At 50.0% G+C, this 22,830-nt stretch overlaps 1 protein-coding gene across 30 annotated transcripts in view; it reads right to left on the bottom strand.

Annotated features, from left to right (window-relative positions):
• Positions 1-3,206: 3,206 nt before the first annotated feature.
• ATXN7L1 (ataxin 7 like 1) overlaps positions 3,207-22,830 on the bottom strand; it is a 220,861-nt gene continuing 201,237 nt past the window's right edge. For 18 of the 30 annotated variants that reach the window (XM_044769764.2, XM_070505168.1, XM_070505174.1 and 15 more), the window contains 6 exons: positions 20,255-20,447; positions 16,551-16,672; positions 14,767-15,072; positions 11,214-12,147; positions 8,419-8,493; positions 3,213-6,777 (listed from right to left, as the gene is read on the bottom strand). In XM_044769764.2, the coding sequence (XP_044625699.1) occupies positions 6,736-6,777; positions 8,419-8,493; positions 11,214-12,147; positions 14,767-15,072; positions 16,551-16,672; positions 20,255-20,447 (1,672 nt within the window). In that variant the 3' untranslated portion in view covers positions 3,213-6,735. Of the gene's footprint in view, positions 6,778-8,418; positions 8,494-11,213; positions 12,148-14,766; positions 15,073-16,550; positions 16,673-20,254; positions 20,448-22,830 lie in introns of all 30 variants that reach the window. The other 12 variants (XM_014831849.3, XM_070505250.1, XM_070505245.1 and 9 more) reach the window with 3 other exon arrangements.

The following is a 22,830-nucleotide window of genomic DNA, read 5'->3' as shown; positions in this document are numbered from 1 at the left end:
CAGTTTCCTTACCTGTAGAAGAGGGTCTTTAAGATCTCTTCTGGTTTCCACATTGATTCTCCAAGCCTATGACTGGTTTTGGAGTCTTCTCAGAGTTCCAGGTTTGGAAAACCCAGAATGTATAGGCTCCTTTCAAAAGGGACTTAGAAGTCACCTAGCCCAGTGCACAGTGATGGGCAGCCAGTCACAGCCGATGGATAAATGATGTCTTTGGTGCCCGAAGCACCACACTGAGGTTTTGTGACTGTGGATAATCCCATCGTCCAAACCATTGTGCTTACTATGCGCCAACCTTCAGATCTGCTTCCTCTGGTTTTCTTTTGTGCACAACAGCGAAAATATTCACTTGGGCCTGAGGCAAAATGAAAAGAAATATGCCTCGGTTGGCCTGAGAGCCTGGGCTCCGAGCGGCCTCTCTCTGCCCTGTCTGCGCTCACAGGGCCCTCTGAGACTCTCTTCTCCTGCCAGGACCTTGCTTGGATGGCTAATTGCAAATGCGCTCTCGACACTGTGTGGTGGTCCAGTTTCCTTCTTTACAAGGATTCTTTCTCGACTCTTCTCCAACTCCTCCCAAACTCTTACACACGCTCACCTCACCCCAGGGTCCCTGCGAAAGCGGGAGCCATCCGATGGGAATTCCGTCGTCTTCCCAGCAGCAAATCTACAAGCTGATTTCTTCCCCATTTCCCTGGAGGAAGTGTCCATCTTCCTACTGTCAAATTAATTAAACAAGGAGGCTGTTAGACTGAGGTGGCTGTGATGCCCTGGCAGCCTCCTGAAGCACACCGAAATCTAGGCTTGTAAATACCTCGAAGAAACGAAATTGAAATGCTGGGGACAACCACTCACAAATGGCCCACGAGGCTTTAAGCTGCAGCCAATCAAGAATTCCCTTACTTCACCTCGGCCTTTTCTCTGTAAAGCTCTCCCCAAACTCCTATCCAGCGGGTGCTGCTAACCGCTTCCGGTTTGGCACTGCCTGATTCAAATCCATTTTTGCTCAAATAAACTCTCAGAACTTTTAGTATGCCTCAGTTTATCTTTTAGCCCTACAAAGGCCAATGCCTCCACGTGTGTTCGGGCTCACCTCCCTCTTGCCTTCTCAAGGACTTCTTTGTTTTCATCACCCCTCTCTCCCGCTTCTTCAACCTTTCCCTCCCCTGTGGTCCCAGTCTCACCAGCACATGAATTAGAATCTGGTCTCTTCTCTCTCAAAAAACAGAAGAAACCACATCGAAACACTCCTTGTGCCTTCTAACCTCCTTAAGATTGGTCTATGAACTGAATTTCATCCTTCAAACGGCTCCCATCTGGCCTTGCCCCCTGCCACCTCATCACACCTCCTCTGCTGAGCTCACTGTAGTGGATTGAGTAGTGACACCCCCCCCAACCCCCCACAGTGATGTCCGAGTCCTAATGCCTAGAACCTGTAAGTGTGAATTTATTGGGGTAAAAATGTAATTAAGTTAAGGATCTTGAGATGAGATCATCCAAGATTAAAGTGGGCCCTGAGTCCAGTGACAGATGCCCTTATAAGGGGAAAGTCGCAGGAGATTTGAAACACAGGAGAGAAGCCCATGTGAAGATGGAGGAAGAGATGAGAGTGGTGCGTCCATAAGCCGAGGAACGCCAAGGATTGCTAGCAGTCCTTAGAGACTAGAGAAGCAAGGAAAGATCCCCCCCCAGAGCCTTTGGAGAGAATGTAGCCATGCTTGATTCTGGACTTCTGCTCTGAGAACACTGAGAGAATGAATTCATGTTGTTTTAAGCCACCAAGTTGCGGAAACGTGTCATGGTCACCCTAGGAAACAGTCACCAGTGGCCATGTGGCACAATCCCAGACACGATGCCCTCTCCACCTTCCATTTGTTGCCGTGTTTGACTTAGTTGACTGTTCCTCCCTTGAAGCATCTCACAGGCTGGCTTCCAGGGAACCACTTTCTGTTGGGTTCTCTCTGTTCCTTGTGAATGCTTCGTCTTAGGGTTCTTTACTAGCTTTCTGCTTCCACCTAACCTCTAAATGTCTGCTCTTCTCTCTCTACATTCTCTCAAGTAGTCAGATCCATACCTGTGGCTCTAAATATCATCCATGGACTAAAGATTCCCAAATTGATGCCTCCAACTGACACCTGCCGCTCTCTTCAGTCCTGTGTGTACCATGCCTTCTCGACGTAGCAGCTTAGGCGTTTCACGGTAATCTCACACACGAGCAAACACGCATTCACAAAACAGAACCTCTGATCTTCATGAAACACTCCTCCTGCCCGCCCCCTAAAAAAAAAACCTCCTCTAGGTTTCCACATCTAAAGAAACGGCATCTCCACACAATACAATTGCTTCACCAGAAGCTTGGGTGTCCTTCTCTCCCTTATCTCACGTCCAATTCCTAAGCAAGCCGTGTCAGTTTAGTACGTAACTATATCTTGAATCCATTCATTTCTCTTTATATCTACCATCATCATCCTGGGGCCACATGGACATTACGTCTCCCTTGGTCTCTTGCAATAGCTTCCAACTAACTGATTCTGCACATGGCAGCTGGAAGAATCTTGTAACAGACCCAATCATGCCATGCTCCTATTCCAAGCCCTTCAAAGGACTCCCACTGAATTGAGCACAGAATCCAAACTCTGTAAGGCCTTTTGTGACCTTGCGTGCCTTCCGTCCCTCTCTCTCCTTCTGCTCTGTCCACAATGGATCTTAGTGGCATCTCCAAGTGGCATCTTAGTGGCATCTCCAAGAGCTTACTAAGCCTCTCCTACCTTGGACCATCTCTGCCTGGGATGGTGTCCCTTGCACTCTGTGCCTTCAGTTCACTTCCTCAGAGGAAACTCTGTGACAGCACCCCCTTCACCCATTTTATGTCCGTTTCTCCTGTTATTATCTCTGTCACAGAACTCAATTCTTTCCACCATAGCATTTGTCACCATCTGTAATTACACATTTGATTGTGTTTATTTCTTTACTGTCTCCCCCACGGGGTTGCTTCCAGAAAGCAGCTGGGACTGTGTCTGTTTCTCGTCACTGAGCGCCTAGCTCAGGGGCAGCCACATGTAAATACTCGTGGAATGAATTCACTCTCTTCCCTTCTACACCTCAGACCAGTGTTCTAGAACGCAGGCTCGTCTGCTGAGAATACTTTCACCCAAAAGAAGAAAAAAATAATGAAAATCTACATTTTATGAAAAACACGAAGACTTTGTTTTACAAACATATAAATTATTTTATTTACAAAGCCATGTTACAAAAAAAAAAAAAAAGCAAAAAAAAAAATACAATCGCTCACCAGAGAATGTCTCCAGGCCTGGTGCTGAACCACGGCAGTATCGATAGACATGTTTGTTCTTTCCTCTTTAAAACTGTAAGCCATAGAATTTACTATTTACACCCACTTGAGACATTGATTCTGCTTACAATATCACAGGCATGGAATGAATTCTATCTGATAGTGCTAACACATAAAGGTGCCGGACAAAGGGAAATACTTAGTGTTACAAAATATGGATCATAGAAAAGAAACCCACTCCACAAGTGTGGTTGTTTGTTTCGAATGTTTGGACATGCTTTCTTCAAAATTCTTCTGGAAAAGGTTCTAAAATTGGTAGTAGAAAGGACAAATGAACAGGTGCAAATTCTCGTCTGTGCAACAACAGTTATTTAATATACCCCATGACCGACCAGCTACGTCAAACCCACCGAGTTTTTCTTAAAGTGCCATGGGCCAACAGCATAACAAAATATAAGGTGTAAATAGAAAATTTCTTTTTTTCCTTTTTTTAAAACGAGAGTTCACTGAGAATCAGCAATAATAGAATATGCTGTATAAACTATTCTCTACAAAGGTTGATCAGCGTTATTTACAATTGGTACATTGATACAAAAGAAGGCATACAAGTTATCCAGGTTGCTTTTTTATGGCTGACAGGTCTACACATTGCGTGATGCTGAACCACCAGGGCTTTCGAGCCTCTCCGGCTGGCGACAAGTCACGAGATCTTCAGGCAAATGGGGGTGTGTGCAGTCAAGGGGCTGGGAGAGAGGGCTGAGCAGGCTGTGCGGGACAGAAGAACCCAAAGGGCATCACCCTAAAAACGCTTTACAGGCTGGTCCAGTCGGACTCCGCGAAAACAAACCCAAAGAAAACCTTTGATTGGCGTTCATTTTTCAAGCTGTGAGTTTGCAATACGTCATATTTCTAAACCTGTGGTTGATGGTAAAGGAAGAGACACTGTGGGTTTTCCCTTTTTGCTATTTTCCAGAAACGTCCTCACCCTGGTCAGAGGCAGTCTTGCACCAAGTAAGCAACATTCGGTGGAGGAGTCTTTTATTCCAGCTTGCAATTCAAGATGTAGGGAGCGCACATGTTTAACCCATGAATTGCTCCTTTAGTCCCCGTCGAGACATTATTTCTCAGAAGCAGCCACTTAATCTCTCAACCTGTATTTTTTCCCTCTTTGAGTGTAAGAGTTTATAAATCAGAGGGTTGTTTTGTTGCTGAGACTTTTTTCTTTTGTTTCTACTCCTGCAAGTTTTACAACTCAAAATAAATTAGGAAAAAACAACGGACTTCGAAAACCGAACGAGACAAAAATTGTGCAAAAATAACAAAGATATGTACATACTTTTCAGTCTGAAGAAATGTACAATAAAAACATAATTCAAAGAACATTTTAAAAATATAAACACTGCTTCAACTTTCCTAAGTTTCATATTGTTTCTGAAACTATTCTGGTCAGTTAGCTCTGTAATATAGTAAAACATAAATTATTACAAAATTAACACTATAAAAATTTACTTTAAGAATATCTTCTAAACTTTTTTTCAAAGGGTCTAACCTTGTTTATAATTTCTTAAACATTTATAAGTCTTAAAATCTGCCTTAACCTTTTTTTTAAAAAAAGAAAACGTAAGAATCTTCCCTTCAATTTGCAGTCTCTTTTTCCCAAGACGTAAATAAACCAGCATATAAGTGCACTTTTAACACTGTGGAAATAAAAATGAAATCATCTGAACTAATGTCCTGGTACCTAACAGCGACTCCTGATTTTTTAAAAAAAAATCTTCATTTTATATTAAAAATTTTAGTATCCTATAAGAAACATGGTCAGTGCAACTCCATTGATGCAATTCACTCCGTCGGCCTCCCGTCTTTGCAAAATCCAATCGTGTGGCGAAACTTAACAGTAGTCTGATCTTTGGGTTGTGGGGGATGGGAAAGAAAAGGAAAACTTCAGGATGGGGATGAGAGTTTGTGTCCGGCTGCAAAACCGGCATTCATTTCCGGTTTAGGGATGAAGCAAAACCACCGATGCCCCTGCCGTTGCATCGGATGCAGAATTACGTGCTTCATAGCGCAGCACCTCTATTTCATATTGTGATTTCCTCTCCTGATTGATTCCCTATCCGAGCTCACGGTATTGCTTTCCGTCAAAACTCCAGTGTGGATGCTTTCAGAGCCGCAGGCCCCCAGCTCCTCTCTTTGGGCTCTTCCCCACTCAGCGATGGCTTGGCCTCACCACTCCCTCCAGGGGTGGCTGCACCTGAGCCGGGGCCTCTGCTGACCCAGCACAAGCTGATCTATGGAGGTGCTGATGCCGTGGGCCCTGTGGTCCCGGGCACGGAGGTGGGTGGGCGATGCTAGTATTTGTCCTCACCAGCAGTCTGACACTTAACCCCCGGTGGAAGCTTTCCCCCAGAACCTTCCTTCCTTCCCTGCTTTTTCTCCTCTCGCCTAGCCCGGGAGGGCACCCCGAGAACTCCCACAGCTGTGGGCACCGGGCCTCTTCCTGAGTGGCCTCCTGGGGTCTCGTGCCCTGGGTTTCCCCTGGGATTCCTCCCTCTCTGGCTCGTCCAGCTTGGGGTCCTTGTGCACAGCTCCCTGGAAGGGATTTTGCAGCATGGATTTCCAACAAGCTCAGATTACCACAGTCACCCAGTTCCCACATCTTCTAAGGGATGTCTTCCCCTACCCTCATCTCTGCTTCCTGCCACCTCCTCCCAGGCCCGTTGCAGCCCCTGTCCCTGACCCAGTATATCCTCTCTGAGCTGCACAGCTGGACAGTGGTATTGGGTCAACCTCATCAATAAACGGCTGCTGTTCTCAATTTTCCCCATAGCATCTGGCTTCCGCCAGCTGCACCACAGACCTGCTGAGGGCATTCGGTCCACCCTCCAGCTCTGTGCTGTGGGCTCCCCAGACACGGGCTCCTCCCAGCAAATCCCCTCCCCCCAGCACACTGTCCATCAGGGAGCCTGTGAGAGCCAGCTCCTTCTCATGGCCAGTGGGGACCCAGTGGGTGCCAGGTCAGAGAGGATGGAAAAGATGGGCGGGAGACGACAAGGAAAGGGCGCTGCGTGTGCTGAAGTTGAAGTTTCAGACGATGCCAACCGGGACCGACACTCTGCAGGGTCCGCTTGCGGGCCGGAGCGCCCGGAAGGTGCAGCGGGAGGATGGGAAGCCAGAGGAGTGACCTGACCTTGGAAGAATGTGTACACGTGGCAAATGAAAGACAACGGAAACCAAACACTGGTATAGTTTTCTGTAAATCTCAATTTCACGTTCTTTTGCCTTTTTCTTTTTCTTCAAAACTAAAAATTGGTCAATTAAAAAGAGAAGAAAGGCAGAGCCACAGGAAAGAGACTCTTCCCCCTGCCCGCTCCCCCCGCCTCTCCCTCGGCCTCCCAGGGTGGGAGCGGGTGGCCAGGCATTGGTTTGGAAGTGGCTTCATAGTCTTGTTATGGAAGAGTCCTTATCCTGCCCGTTCTGTTTGTGGTCTTCTAGGAAAGAAAAGAAAAGATGTTTCAAAATCACACATTCGCGATTACCCACGAGAATTCAAGAACGGAGGCCGTTTTCTCATCTCTAGTAAAAAGGATGCTACCCCACCTCCTGCATTCGGAAAGGGCAGCTGTAATGAGCAAATGAGGATGGATGTGAAGGGCTCCGTAAGTGTAAGGTGGCCACGAAGATCCCGGCTGCCGAGGAGCACGCAGGGATGAATCTCGCGGACATTCACGGGGTTCCTTTCCAGGAGAGGGGACTGGAATAATTCCTCTGTCTTTGTTTTTTCTCTCAAGTGGTTCACGTTTTCCTGCCTAACCTGTAGACAGCACGGAGAATGATCTAAGGGAGAGGTGCCGTGCCGGGTTAAACGGTGCTTCGCAGACAGAGGTTTTGGGTTCAAGTTACTTAGCCTCTTAGCCCAGTCGCTTCATCTACAAAATAAGGATAATCATTCTGTCCCTCACAGGGTTGTTAAAAGGTTTCAACATATGGAACGTATGTCAAGGGCTTAGCATAGCACCTGCCCCGCTAACGATGAGACGGGGCTCAACAAGCGGTAGCTGTGGTTATTATGATTACGTTTGTTAAGGCGGACTGCCAGCATCCGGTGCCTGGAGCCATGGGCGAAGGCAGCAGTGCCTGGTAAGGGGGCCGTGTGGTCTCCGGGTGCAGGCAGCCCCTGTGCAGGAGGCCTGCCAGAAACAGGTGACTGACAGAGCATGGACGAGCCCCTCTGCCCACGCCCCCCGCCCCCAGGGGATCGCCTGCAGGTGCTCAGGCACAAAAAGGGTCATAGTGACTCAAAATGGTGGAGACACCGTCCTGGCTGAGGATACAAAACTGTTTCCTTATAATCTTCACCCAAACTCTACCCAAGATTTGTAGGGAAACCCCAAAGGCCAAAATGCAGATGAACACATTGCAATTTGGTATCTACACAGGCACATCTAAGACCACAGGACAGCCATATAGGTATTTTTTCCAATTGTGTATAAGACACACAACCCGGTCCTCCAGCTCTGGACACACACACTGCACTGGAGAGAGTCATCGATACACTGACTACTCTCGCACCCCAAGTTTACAAAAACCCCTAAATCTGACCTGAAGATTCCCACCATGCAACCACATCCTGAACGGCAGCTACAGCCCATGAGAGGCCGGGAGAGCGCTGATTGCCATCTACCAGTTGACTGCATCTCATTTAATTTTCACAATAACCTTAAGAAGTATACACCAATTTTGCCATTTAATAGAAGAAAAAATCTGAGACTCAGAGAAGTAATTTGCCTAATATCACACAGCTGCTAATAATAATAGGTAATATTTGTGTGTGTGTTACATGTTGGGCATTTTCTAGAGGCTTTATGTGAATAAATTACTTTAATCCTCACAAAGGCCATAGGAGGTCCAGGGCCATTATGATCCTCATCTTATAGGTGAGGAAACTGAAGCACAGAGAAGTTAAGTAACTTGCCCAAGGGCACACAGTTAAATAACTAGCAGGCCTAGCTTTGGAAGCCAGGCCGCCATGCTCTTGACTGGAGATGAGACTGGAAGCAGGGCCCGCCCCAACGCCCACCATCTTTCCGCCCTGCTGATGGCCCTATGTGCGTTTGCCCCTAGTAACTTACCTGTCGGCTGTGTCCTGGGCTGGATATGCTTGAAGGACTGGATTGCGACAGAGCTAGGCTGCTATTTTTCCCAACCTGAAAGACACCAGCAAAACCTGATTCAGACTCACACACCAGCTTGGGGAAGATCCCCCGACACCAAGTGTCGCCCCGGGAAAGGAGATGCTCTGTGTGACAACATGCCCGCTCTGCTCACAGTGGCTTGGAGCTCGCGCTTCCCTCTTCAACATCAGAGAGAATGAAGAGGTTTCAGGGGCTACCTTGATGATGCCCTCTCCTCCCAGAGGGGAGGTGGAAGGGAGGGGAATTCAATCTGCTGCCCCGTGCAGACATGGCAGCTTCAGGGCTGAGGACCAAGGCGTCCTGCGAGAGGCCTGGCCTCTCCTGGATTCACTTAACCAAGTGGAGGCCCAGCTTTCCCATCCAGGGCCGAGGGTCACACAGACTCATCTGCCTCCCAGCTCACTCCCAGACCCACCTTGTCTCTAGCCCAGACTCCCTCGGACCAGCTGGGGAGAAATGCCGGGCTCTTTTCCTGGGTCGGTTTCCCCAGCCAGGAGACACAGCGAGCACCTCACTGAGCTGGGTCCTAGGAGGTCAGCACGGGGGCCTATGGCTGCCGCCATCCGGCTCCTCCCATCATCTGTGACCGTCCCTAGGTGGGTAACACTCCCACAGACAGCTCCTGCCTGTAAGCGTCTATAAGGTGCTTGTCCTCTCTGTTAACTCGCCTTTGCAGAATGGCATCTGCCTTACGTTCCCAGTCCTGTTTTTTGTTCAGTTTAATACCTCCGTGGCTAATTCTCGCCTTACGCCTACCGGATACAATGAAGTGGATCCCCAGTTGGTCCCCAGGGCACAGGTCTACCTGGCATTTCTCCACCTCGTGCCGTGCCTCTCCAATCTCCCAACAGAATCAACACAGTCTCCAAAAGCCTTTTCCCGACACCTGGGGATCACCAGTGGTGACCCCGGATAAAGCCTTTTCTAATGGCCTGGTGACCGGCACCCAGGTCTCCTCGCATTAGACTAGACCCTAGGCAGCCATGACATCCATCAGCCGTTTGATTCCCTCCTGATAAGGACTCGCTGGCGGAGGCTTCTCTGCTCCTTTCACACTGGTTTTGACTCATTTGTCACGTCTACTAAACATTTCACACAGTCCTGCAGACCGAAGCATCACCCAGACAATACCGGCAGCCCGTTCATACAGAGGCACGGAGGCTGAGAGGCCAGACTCCAGGGCCACACTGCCTGAGCATGAATCCCAGCCACACTATTTACTTGCTGTGTGACTTTGGGCCCATTGCTTAACCTTCCTGTGCCTCAGTTTACTCATTTGTAAAACAGGGGTCGTCAGAGGTAATGATGAAATGAATTAATATATCTGAAGTGCTTGGAGCAGAGTCCGTCCCACACGCAAGAGTTCTCTGCTAGAACTTCGTCCACAGTGGGTGACACTCTAGCCTTGCGGCTCAGGGTGCGGCTTGCACAACGCTGCTGCCTGGGAGCCGTCAGAAATGCACACTGTCAGGCTCCAGTCCCGACCTGCATTTTAATGAGCCCACCCCAGAGATTCACCTGCACGGTCAAGTTTAGGCAGCTCTGGCCCTCCCCTCCGTGCAGAGGCCTGGAGAGGGCACCGACCAGCAGCTGAGTCTCAGGGCAGGCCCTGTGGGGGCCGGCCCCTCCCCTGCAGCCTGGAACTGGGGCATCAGACGGGCGGCCCCCAGGCTCTCTGAGAGGACCCGTGTCTCCCCGTCACTTTGGCCTCTGCTGGCTGCTGCCTGGCCCTTGAGATCCAGACTTGCTGTTTCTCATGTGTTTGCTTGTGATCTGAGATGCTCCTCTCTTCGTGAGGTTTCAACAAGTCTCATATAAAGATGGCACAGAACATTAAAGCATCTTTTTGACGACTGCCTCTCATCTCTCGAAAGTCCTTGTTCCCAGAGGGGCTGGGCTCAGGGGCCGGCCCACCTCGTTCTGTGGATGGAGACCTGGGGCTGCCTCTATAGTCTGCACGCCGCCCTGGCAGGTATAAGGCCCCTGGGCAGGCCTGCGACCATCCTCCCACCAGCCTCGGCTCGGAGAACCCTGGGCTGGCCCCTCCCCACCTCTGCTCTCTCCTCTGTGCCCAAATGCCACCAGAGTCTGGTGGGCGATGGAGGGCTCTCCTGAGTAGCTTCCCCAGCCTCAGGAGAAGGACTGAGCTTGAGGATGAGAACAGAGCTCACGGGAAAAGACACCCGTGTTCCTCCTGGACCACGCCCCAGCCCCCAGAGCTCCCCGCAGCGCACCCTCCCATTGTCCAAGGACCCGAACACTCCCGTGCCAGCTGCTGTGAGCTGCACTTCTCCTTTAGGAAGGAAAGAGTTACGTTAGGAGGAGGAGGTGTCAGGCAGCCTGGTAAAGTGACGACAACAGCCACCCGGGAGCCAGAAGCTTGAGCCACCACGCCCCAGGTGGGACCAGGTCCTCATTTCACCTGCCCGGGCCTCGGGCTCTTCCTATGGGGATTCCAATAGACTGGATAAAACTTCTTGGCAACAGAACTGTGTAATGAAATCATCCTCAGAAACAGCGCCCAGCACACAGCGAGAGCCGCAGCAAGTCCTTGCTAATAACCTGCCCTCAGAGCAGAGGGTGACACTGCCCCCGGGGGAGCGAGAATGGGGGTCGTGCCGGGGTCACCTGTCTGGAGCTCCTGGCCAGGCAGGGGCGCTGCCCAGCTCCCCCAGCCCCCCTGGAGCCCACGCAGGGGGTGCCAGGAGGCCCCTGGATGCTGGGTCCCTTACCTGCCGAGAGGAGGTGCTGTTAACAGGATCGGGCACCGGTGCGAGAAGGCTGGGCGGGTTCTTTCTGTGAACACTATTCATACCCGGCATTTTAGTAATTTTACAGGCTTTGCTACTAGAACTCGAGTTCTTACGCTTTTTTCCTTCTGATTTGTCAAAAGAGAGGGGCAGAGAAGACACGGCATTGTGGGGGGCCAGAGAGAGGTCCCCTGCAAGGGAGGGCACGGAGAGGGGACAGGAGTCCCCGCTGCCACCCACCGAGCCCACGTGCCTCCCGAGGTCCACGGGGCCGCCGGGCAGCGAGGTCCGTCCTGAGGGCTCCAGTTTGGCACTGAGTGGGCTCCCCCCGTTGTTGGAGTTGTGCACAGACAGACTGTTATAGGGAGGGCCCGCTGGGTAGGAGTTCAAAGCTGAACTGGCATTCAAGACACAGTTCTTTTTGTGGGGCCCTGATAGTGGAGACGAGAGGGGTGTCTGCAAGGGTAAGGAGCAGGAGGAAGTCGAAGACTGCGGCTTCCTCTTTTTGTTACTTGGAGGCTCGTCGCTACGGGCGGACAGGTCCTTGACTTTTGAGGGTTTGCTGGTTTTGGTTTTGGATGGCTTGTGGGATGGGGAAGGGATGATGGCTGGTATCGGGGACACGGCGGATGGGGCCTTGAAGGTTGAGTCCATGATGCTGAGGGTTGCAGCCACGTGAGGGAAAGCCGCGGTGTGTGACATGAGGGCGCTGGGGTCCGGCGATGCCACGAAAGCTGCGTTTGAGAGCATGGCGGATGTCATGATGTAAGAAGAGGTGAGTCTTGAGCTGATGGGAGCTGAAGGGATGTACACAGCACTGGGGGAGCTGAAGGGCTGTAAAACGGACGTGGCGACGGGGGAAGCGATGTGGGCTGCCGGTGAGGCCATGGGGCTATCCACCGCGGGAGGAATCTTCCTAAACGTGAGAGAAGACGGAAAGAGAATCCGTGAGAGACAGGCCTGGCATTGGTGCAGAGGCCCGACTGCGTGTGAGCATCGGGGCTCCAGAGAAAACCCCGGCAGAACCAGACTATGGAAGATGAAGCCTTGAAGGATGGCACAGTCTGAAGTATGGCCCTTCCCTATGGTCCCCCACATTGCAACATCCAGAAACCTGTTTTTAGTCACTTTCAGGTTTCCAGATCCTTCTCTCCATGCGTGGCTACTGGATAATGGCTGATTTGGGTTCATGAATCACAGGCCAATGTTATGTAGAATATAAACTTCCCCAACAGTATTCCCTCCTTTTTGGGGGGCAGTGATGAAGGTGGTTTGTAATGAAAAGTGGTCATTTCACACTCAGGTCCTGAACTGAAGTAGGAAGTGTGAGCACAGGGCTCCAACACCTGCACACGTGGGCCGGAGCATCCCCCTGCAGCCTCTGCCCACTGCCTCTCAGGGCCTCCCAGCCCCCTCCTGTCCCCTGCTCTGGGCTGGAGGCGGTGTGGGAAACACCCCCTCCTCCCAGGCCAGCATCCTCCCCCACTCTCTGTCTGCCGCCCCAGCTTGACTCTGCAGAAGCATTTCCCGTCAGCCAGGGGCTGCTGCCTCCCGCTGGCCTGCCCGGCCTGGTGGGGGGCACGGGGCAGTGAGGGACGGGCTAGGGAGATGATGCAGACGTCAAGCTACCCAGCCTCAGGACTGATATTTTTCCTGTCCACCTCCCTCCACCTCAGCTCTCATTGGGAGGAGCGACAGTTGGGCCATGGCTGCCCTTTAACAGGTCTTCTGTCCTCTGATAGGAGGGGATGACAGTGCAGGGACCCTCACGTATCCAGAGAAGGGCATTGGGCGTCTCTCGTTTGTTCTGAAGATAAATGCAGGATACGGGCACAGGAGAACATGCAGACGAGAGAGGGCTTCCTGAGGGTGGGGGTGCCTGGGACCTCACTCTCTGCCGCTTCCCCTTGTGGAGCCAAGGCCAGCACCAGGTGGCGGCTCACCTTGGAGCTCCCCTGCAAACGCTGTCTTTTGACTTGTGCTGGAAACAGCTCCCAACTCTAAACCATGGCCTGGGGCAATGCTGCTGCTACCCTGGGGACGGGGACCGGGAGGAGCACGGGGGCCTCGGAGCCACCACCGTTCCTGAGTTGGCAGGAAAGGATACAAGTGAATGTTTTCAAGCTGGCCCCTTCCTAGTCTCATCTTGCTCCCCTCCCCGTTTCCCCTGCAAATCATCCTCGGTGTGGCCGGGGCTCCCCAGCACTTGGGAACTAGCCCCTCTTCTTTGAAAGCAGCCCCGGAAGGCGAGCAGGCCGGGGACCTGTGCCCCATGGGCTCGGAGCAAGGTGTGAGATGGGGCCTCAGGCAGCCCCTTCTCTCCTTGGAGGCCACCCTCTAGCTGTGGCATCAGGACGAGGTGCCAGGAACTCTGGGAAGAGGCCCTGCAGAGAAGGAAACAGCTCTCCCAGGACTGCTGTCTCTGAGGATTCAGTTTCCTGCCTGCCGTTTGGTGGAGCCTGTGGCTTCCATCTTTAGGGTGGAATCCAGAGGACTCCTTGAATACGGGAGCACAGTGTCCTTGAAAACATCAGACTGAGGAGATCAAATGTAAGAGAAAAATGTCGCCAAATCCACCGTGGCCGTGATGGTGTCGGACAACCTACTTTCTCTCAAGCCTAAAGACTGTGAAAGATCCTGTCAGCACTGAACAAGCACTCCATCAGCACTGTTGCAATGAAGGAACGAGTGAACGGATGGATGGATGGATGGGTGGGTGGACGCGTGAGCAGGTGAATTCTCAGCAGCAACATAACTATGCATGCTGGGCAAGGACTCCCACATGAAGACCGGGAGTCTAAACATGCCCTCAGGATGGTCTGACACTGCACAACCCCTTCCTCCCCAGGCGGGTGAGGGCAGGCTCCTCAGCACGTGGGGTTCAGCACCCTCTCCCTGCCATCTCGGTGGCCTTGCTGTGGTCCTACGGGCACCCCACTCAATCTTTCCTTGACTGAAGTTTCTTACCAGCTAAAGTATGGATAGAAATACGTGTGGGAAGGCATTTGCCAGTTACTAGCAATAAAAAGTTATTTACAAACACCAGATGGCTCATTTAGAGAGGACCCCCATCGGTGACCTTAACTGAGATCTCTGAGCGTCCCAATTTGTAATTTTCCCATTAAATAGTATAAATTCATGCTTCAGCTGGTGCTGACAAGCAGAGCGGAAGTCCTCAGTTTTACATGGCCGACACTCAGGACTGGGATGGGTGCTATTTTTCAGCATACTTGCTATCCCATTCCTTCCTCTCCCCGCTAATCCTAAGTGGATAGCAGATGCGGAAGGGGAGAAGCAGGGTGAGGGCCATGTGGCAGCTCACCGTCCCCGGGAGCCCCCCTGCCCCCCACGCTCAACAGTTCGTGTGTTTTTCTAGGTGCTAAATGGCAGTGGATTTCAGCTTTGCGGGCTGTGCCCCCATTTAAGCTTTGCACGCTGGCCTAGGGAAGTCCCGTACGAAAGCCCACAGATGCGAATAAATTACGGACAGTACCCATCCTCCCCTGCCAGCTGGCATGAAGATCCAGATGCTGACCTGGCTGAAAGAGAATACTGTGTTGGCGTCTCCTGATGCAGAGTTAAATGCTTGTTAAAGAAAAAAGAGTCTTGGCTGTTCCTTTTCTTCCTAATGTCTTCCACGCCCCCATCGGCTGCCATCCCTCCAGGTTCCGGCCCGTTGGGGCCTGGGGTTTGGGCAGCGAGGTTGAGAGGGCAGCGGGGTGCTACGCTCTCCAGAGTTGACACCCAGGCAGCCCCAATGTTGCTCAGTGACAGCAGATTTGTTAGGCAAGTCCTGAAAAGGGGGGAGGGACCTGACGCCCTGTGGCTCGGGTTTCTGTGCCTGAGGAGGAAAGGAATATGGAGCTTGAGCTCAGAGGACACCAGGTAGCGAAATACAGATCAACACATTCCTTCCGCGTGTCTGCGATTTACAGTTCCACAACACTGGAGACCAAAGAGCTGCGAGAATCATGGGGCTGGCTGCCGTCTCGGGGGGAGCAAGTGCAGGAGGAGAAATTACCAAAATACCGAGAGCACGGGAACCCCACGTGCAGCGCCAGTTTGTTGCTGTTTAGAATGGACACAGGTAGATAGCAAGGGTGCCTTTTAGACACACTGGGCAGTCACTTAAACGGGAAGAAACGATAAGCTTCTCTTGTGGCCCTTTCCAACGTTATAGTGAGTGTCAACATTCGGTCCAAATCTACTACGAGAGCTCACTGTAGACACGAGGGGCTGACGCCTCCTAGAAGTTGTGGTCTGGAAGCTCTTTGTGCATCATGGTGAGAGTGGGCTGAGGTGCCAGAGCTGCCCAGGAGAGAGGAGGGACCCAGGCGAGGGCAAGGTTTGAATTCTGTTCCCTTCCCATCCCACTTCTCAGGAATGCCTTCCTCGTCTTTCCCGGGCATCACTGGGCATCACTGGGCAGTGGGAGGTAGAGGTTGAGCATTGGCTTTCCTGAACCATCTGGACCTAGACTTGAGGGGTCCATGATTCTAACCGATCAGGATATCTTAAGAGCTCACCTTGGTAGGAGGGGGGTGTGGGGATAGCCAGGGGGCTGGCCCGGCATTATCAAGTGGCCGGAAAGGCAGTTCCTCGTGAGCTGTGGTTTGAGAGAGTCTAGACTGTCATTCCATCACAAGAGGAATTTCCTAAATCCAGGAGGTTTCTCCCCTTTTTGTGAGTCTCCCATTCAAAAGTAAACACATCAGGAGGTGTTGGAGAATAAAGGGGCCTTAGAGAAACGGAGCACAAGCTGGGGTTTAGGGGAGAGAAAAGTAGGAGGAGAGGTGAGGAGAGAGTTCCAGGAGGTGGAAGGGCCAAAGATAAGCTTAACTGACTTCACAGCATCGCTTAGGACTTAGCAACTGCCCTGTTGGCCACTGGACATATTTTTTCACAGGTCATTAAAGAATTAGAAATTGGTCCATAACCGAGATGAAATTTTTAGCATTGACATTGTAGTGTTAACATCACAAACAGAAGCATATTCTTAACGTCCTTGGATGTTCTTTGCCACTTGCACCTTTAACAGCGTTTCATAAAGATTTTATCGAACACTCTTTTCACTTAGAAGATTACCAACACAAAAATGGTCTCTGAAGCAGACCGAGCAGACCACACATGGTACGTGTCTCTGAAAATCTGCAGGCGAACCATTAAGAAGAGCCGCCATTTAAGAATTAATCGTGAATCCTCATTTCAGAATCATTTCGTTCCAGGAAAAGCCAACTACTGGACATTCGGTTAGAAAGCTGGGGTTCAGACAGTTGTGGGGCAGCTCTGATCTCATATTGCACAAAACTGCTCACTTACTTCCACATCTGTGAATTCAAGTGTTTTTCTACCATGGAGTTTAGTGCGAACCGAAAACGATCCCATCTTCTATCAAACACATAGTACCCTCGTCCCATGAGGCGACTCCCGAACGAGCAAAACTGTGAGGGAAGAGACATTGTAATTTTGATTACAGGTTAATCAGCTAATACAAACCATACAGAGAAAAATAACATTTGCATAAAAACACACAGGGGTACAATTTTACTCAAAATAAAGAAGCGAATAGTACTAGAGCCAAAAATATTTCTGCGGCGCTTTAGTTTGAGCGCTCGATTTTCTGCAGAACCTCACATCACGACCCAACAGCGACATTCAACTTTCTGTGGCACTGAGGGCGACCTGGGCAGCCACTGCTCTAGACCTGGGACTCACCTAGCGTTTTAGGTTAAAAAAAGCAACCCAAACCAACAACCACCAGCAGCCAGGGTGACTTTTCAGCACCACCTGCTTATCATAGCATCCGCCTTCGCAAGGAACTCAGTGGTTTGCTGACTCTCATCACAGCAATGGAAACTCCCTGTTCTGATGTGCTGGGTCTTCTGCCAGCTGGTCACACCTTTCCTATCCATTGTCAACAGAGCCACTTGACTTCCAACTAGGCTAAACGCCTTCCTTTCCTAGTCCTGACCTCATCTCCACCTCCTCACAGTGCTTGCAGCCCGCCCCGGGACACATCACCACCTCCAAGCTTACGCTCACGATGTTCCGTCTGCCCGCTGTCTCCTGCCCTCTTCTCTCTGTCAGTCCCAATTCTCCCCTCCCTCGGTGCCAGGATCAAGACTCCCAGTTCCAATGGCCCTCTCTGATTAACCTTGTCACGGTGAACTCCCATGGCACACCTATTGCATACTCTATTTCACCGTGGGATCACTACATGACTGTTTCACATTATATATGACTCCCACGGGCCTGACTCGATCCTAAACGTATAAAGGCCAGGGAGCTCATCCTCTTCTTCCCCTTCAGTGGGAGGAGAGTAAGGATTTGGGTTCAAGAATGGATTGGAGACACTAAGGTTCCATAAAATGTTTAAAGCAAATCACCACAGTTAAAACATATGGCTGAAATATGAGCAGTTAGCTGTTTAATAAACATCATTTGATTATGACGTTAGGACACCCGAAAGACAGTAGACAGAAATCCAAGAAGCGGCCTCTGAGAAGGTGACATTTGGCTGCTCTAGAGCTCAGACGAGTCTGCAAATGACTCTATAACTCAAAAGCAGCTTCGCTCCCTTCCCCCGGCCTCCCAGCAGCTCCCTGGCCTCCATCCCAGACACAGCACTGGATTGGCACTCCTCCACAAGCCCTTCCTGGAACCGGCCTTTGGAACAGTTCTCAGGAGGAAATGCAAGACCTTCCCTTTGTTTTGTTTCTGCTTATGTTTTGGGGGTTTTGCATTAAAATCTTGCCACCCATCAAATCTGGTACTCCTGATGAAAAACTCCTTTTTGTACCTTTGTATTCAGTGCTACTGACCAAGCAAGAAAACATACAAATGTGCAGACAAACACATCTCCAGCACAGACGCTGGTCCCCAGTGGCACGTGGGAACTTCTCCAGCTCTAGACATCTTTTCTTCCTTCTTCCAGTTGCTAAAGACATCCTGAACGAGTGTTCATTACAAAAAATGACAAGGTAGCCATTGGCCATGAGAGAAAGGACAAACTAAGGAAAGCAATGCATGGCCTTTCCATTGAAATCAGCAGGACGTGAAGGGCACACGAGTCCGCCATGCCCAGAGTTGAGCCTGTTGACAACCATCTTGATGTGCTCCAGACTCTGGCCTCCTGGTAGAGCCCGGTCTCACTCTCAGACTTGGAAGCTGGGGGCCCCTTCTTGTCTTTGCTGCCTGTGCCTCCAATTCAATACAGATGCGAGTCTACACGCCCCGAGAGGCTCCTGTCCTCGGTCGCATATTATGCTCTTGGCAGAGCTGTAGATCCTTACTGTATTGGCCACTGTGGCCAACCCTACTGGGTGCCAATCTCATCAACTGCCATCTGACATCCATTTCTCCTTGTCTTTTCCTTGCTAACAAAACCACACTTTAGTCTGATATCTAACACGAAGCAGTGAGCAAGGAAGACGAGTCTCCTCCCAGAACCTTGAGGTGACTCATGGCTGATTTCATCCTGTATCACTCAATCCCATCCTTCTCTGCCACCAACTGGCTTAGGGGTGGGGGTGGGCACATGTCCCATTTCTGGTAGATGTAAGGGGAAGTCTGCTGGGGGGACTCATAGGAAGATTTTCTTCCCTGAAAAATGATATATGATAGGGGCCTAGTGGTCAAGTTAGGTGCCCTCCGCTTCAGCGGCCTGGGTTCGGTTCCTGGGCGCGGACCTACATTGCTGTCAGTGGTCCTGCTGTGGTGGTGACCCACATACAAAATAGAGGAAGATTGGCACAGATGTTAAAAAAAAGAAATGATATAAGATAGCATCTTAGAAGACTCCCCTTGTGTTTGTCCTTTCTACCCTTCGTAGAATGCTGCTGGGTGAGGACGTGTTATTAGAGCTGCAGCAGATGCATCGAGACTGTGCATGAAAGAGGGTCACAGAGGTTCTCCCCCAGCAATGACACTGTGGAGATGCTGAACCAAGCTCGGTACCAACTACCTCTAGACTTCTTGTGACGTGAGATCATTAAACGACCATAGCGCATACACTGTATGCATTGAGTTTTCTATGGCTGGCAGTCAAAGGCATTCCTAATTGTCCCGTTTTCTGTCCTAGTCAAGAGGCGGAGTCTCAGGCTGTTGGTGAGCCACAGGTCACCGTCATCCCCAGAAACAGGAAGTGAATTTGGCTTTCATTCACCAGGCCGACAGAAGGGAGGGGGGACTCGCTCTGTCTTGCTGCAGGACTGATTCACCTACATTGTCCGTGAGATCTAGGGATGGGAAAAACCAACCTTGCAGGGCTCAAGCTGGGACCAGAGCAAACCGGCCGTGGGGTCCCATGTTCCCGGCCCCCCGGAATGCAACTCTGTGATGGCAGACCAGGCATTCCCTTCTTAAGCGCTTGCAGGGCAAACATAAGCCTCCAGCTCATGCCTCCTTTATTTCCCACCTCAATCTCAATGACCTTCTGAACTGTTAAAGTGGACTCTTGCAAGAAATTGGGAAGAAACTGACCTTTTGGTTAATCAGCAATCATGCTGACATAAAACATTTCCTCCTTTCCTCAACACACACACACACGCTCAGTTCTGGTGCCATATGGTCACACTTACTAATAACAATGAAACTCAGAATCAACACGGGAGACAACCAGCTAGGGCTGGCACCTGGCACACTGCAGACAGACGGCTTCCAAAGCAGGTGAGCTTAGACTAACTCTTGAAATCAGAGGCTCCATCTTTAGCCAGGCAAGGCTGGAAGGTCAGCCCCCCAGTGTACTTACATAAACACCATTTCTCAGGAATGATCGCTTCAGGGTGGCCCACAAATACTCAGGTGTTTAAAGGATTATAATCAGCTGGGAGCCCTTTCCTTTCCTTCTTGATTTTCAAGGATATTTCTAAGGCAACCATTCAACCGCAGGGGAAGCCTTTTCGTAAGACACTGTCCCGGTGGCCTCTCCTTAGGAAAGCGTGCCGTCTGACATGATCAGCTAAACGCCCGCAAAGCACAGGGGAAAAAAAAAAATCCATGGATGGAAACAGAAGGTGACCTACTGCAAGAGGTCTGGGGTGGTGGGTGGAGAAATGACAGTCTAACTTCTCCGATTCGTCGGCACCGTCCATCTCCCCTTCATCACTCGACAGTCGGCTGGCGAGGTCACCTCCAACTGGGGGCAGAGGGGGCTCCGGAGTGTAGCCGCTGTGATTTGAAGACGTGCTGCTGCTTATGCTATTTGCAGATGATGGTCTGAGGGCAAGAGAGAACAAACAGAATAAACTTCTCGGAGGTAACAAGACCCACCCAGTTTAACGGAGCTCAGAAGACAGACCAATTATCCCACCACATCCAGGAAGGCAGGCCAATGGCAAATTTGCACAAGGGAAGAATCCAGCTTGAGAGGGTCGGTAAACCGGCTCTCTACAGTGATCCAGTGGGGCCGAGGCTCGGCCCTGGGTGAATTCGGGCACCAGGGACGACTCCAACGGTGTAAGCAGAGTATAAAACACAGCAATGCGACAGAGAGGCAATTTAACCTAAAACTAGTCTTCCACGAATTCAGTTACAACTCTTCATCCATTTGCATGTAAGTAATTTGTACTTCCACGTAACTGCTTCTCTTTGAAAGCGGAACCTGATGGGAAGATCAACCAGGTAAGCAAGTCCAAACCGATCAACAAAATCTCAGGGAGGACGAAGACAGCCCTAGAAATACCTTTTTTGCTACCATACTATGGCTTTACGAAATTGTTATCATACTGGTGTGAAAAAAGATTTTGTCCCAGGGATGGGGCCACAAGTCTCTCACCCCACAGACCCGCCTAGTTCTTAATATCAAGTTGCAAGTAGTTTAATTGTATCTCCCGAGGATGACTGTTTCCATTTGATTTTTGACAAGCCACTAGACCCATGGGGTGGCTGGGTTGGCTCACAGTAGGTGTTGAAGAAATATGTTTCTCAATGAAGGAATGAATGAATTCCACGTGTATAAACAACCCAACAGATCTCATCTCAGTTATGGCTAAGCTCGTAGAAAAGCAACGTCACGCCAGCAGGTAGCACCACATGCTTCCGCAGAAAAAAACAAGACAAAACCAAAACCAAAACATCCACAGCAGTAGAAGAGTTGGAAGAGCAACCATCAAAGTTAGATGGTAGTCGTTTTCAACTGCTTCTCCACTTTCTTCAGGCGATTGACCAGGGAGAAAGACAGGGAGAAGAAGAAGTTTTGGAGAAAAAATATCAAGATTCTTTTCCAAAAATTTTTTTTCTCCTTTAGCTTTGAAAGCTGCCCCTTCAAATCACACAAAGCTGCACTGTGGATTTGCCTCTCTTCTCTCTCATTTTTACCCTGGATTCTTTGTTGCTTTGAAATCTTTCTAGGTCTCAAATACCTGAGTTTACACCAGAACCCCAAAGCACAGTCACGTTAAAACAAAGCCTCAAAGGTGGAAACCACTCGAATGTCTATCGATAGACGAATGGATAAACAAAGTATGGTATATCCATACAATGGAATATTAGTCAAGTCTTAAAGAGGAATGAAATTCTGACACACGCTGCAGCAGGGGTGAACCTTGAAGACATTATGCTGAGTGAAATAAGCCAGTGACAGAGGACATTCCCTGTACACGAGGTACCTAGAAGAGTCAAATTCATAGACAGAAGGTAGAACAGTGGTTACAGGGCTGGGGGATGGGGAATGGGGAGTTAGTGGTTAACGTCTGGTACAGAGTTTCAGTTGGGGATGACGAAAAAGTTCTGGAGGTGGATGGTGGTGACACTTGCACCACAGTGTGAGTGTACTTAACACCACTGACCTGCACACTTAGAAATGGTGCAAATGGTAAATTTTATATATTTTACCACAATAAAAAAACCCACAAAAACCCAAAAACAAAGCCAGAGGTAGTTTTACAGTGTTACTACAAGAACTTTGTGGATATGAGAATTTATTACTGACTATCACTTTCCCACCCCTATAAAAACAAAGATACCATTCACTCTGCATGTTAAAGGTCTACAGTCCAGAGGACACATCTCCCCAGGTACCTACTCTCCTCTATCAGTTGGGGCAACAGCACCATTGTCTGTTTACAGCGAAGCCCCAAAGAGCAAAACCATTTTGATAACGCTGGAACACATAAAGAAAGAAAACAGCGCTCATAATCCTGCCACTCAGGATCAAGTGCTATTACCATTTTGATTTACATCCTTCCAGACTCTCTACTGTGCACACACAGGCACATGCATTTTTAAGCAACAACTGAGTCACACTTACATACTATTTTGAGACACGCTTTTTCTTTTTTAACCTAGTGACGTTGTAGAAATCTTCTCATGTATAGAACTATATCACCATTTTTAATATTCCCCAGTATTCCATAGTATGCATATATCATAATTTACTAGTCTACTGATGGGTGTTTAGCTTGTTTCCAAACTTTCTGGTAGGCTCTTTTTGAAGCCCCCCCTCCCCGCCCCCTACCCCCAATGATAGGACCTCCTCATCCTGCAGGAGATAAAAGTGAGCTGGATTTTGCAAAGTGTGATAATAGCATCATGGTTACATAGGGAAATAGCTTTGCTTTTTAAAGATGCATTTGGAAATGTTGAGAGGTGAAAGGCTGTG

Source organism: Equus asinus, chromosome 1 (assembly GCF_041296235.1).
Source record: "Equus asinus isolate D_3611 breed Donkey chromosome 1, EquAss-T2T_v2, whole genome shotgun sequence".
In the NCBI taxonomy this organism is placed as follows: domain Eukaryota; kingdom Metazoa; phylum Chordata; class Mammalia; order Perissodactyla; family Equidae; genus Equus; species Equus asinus.
This window is presented reverse-complemented; position numbering and strand designations above follow the sequence as displayed.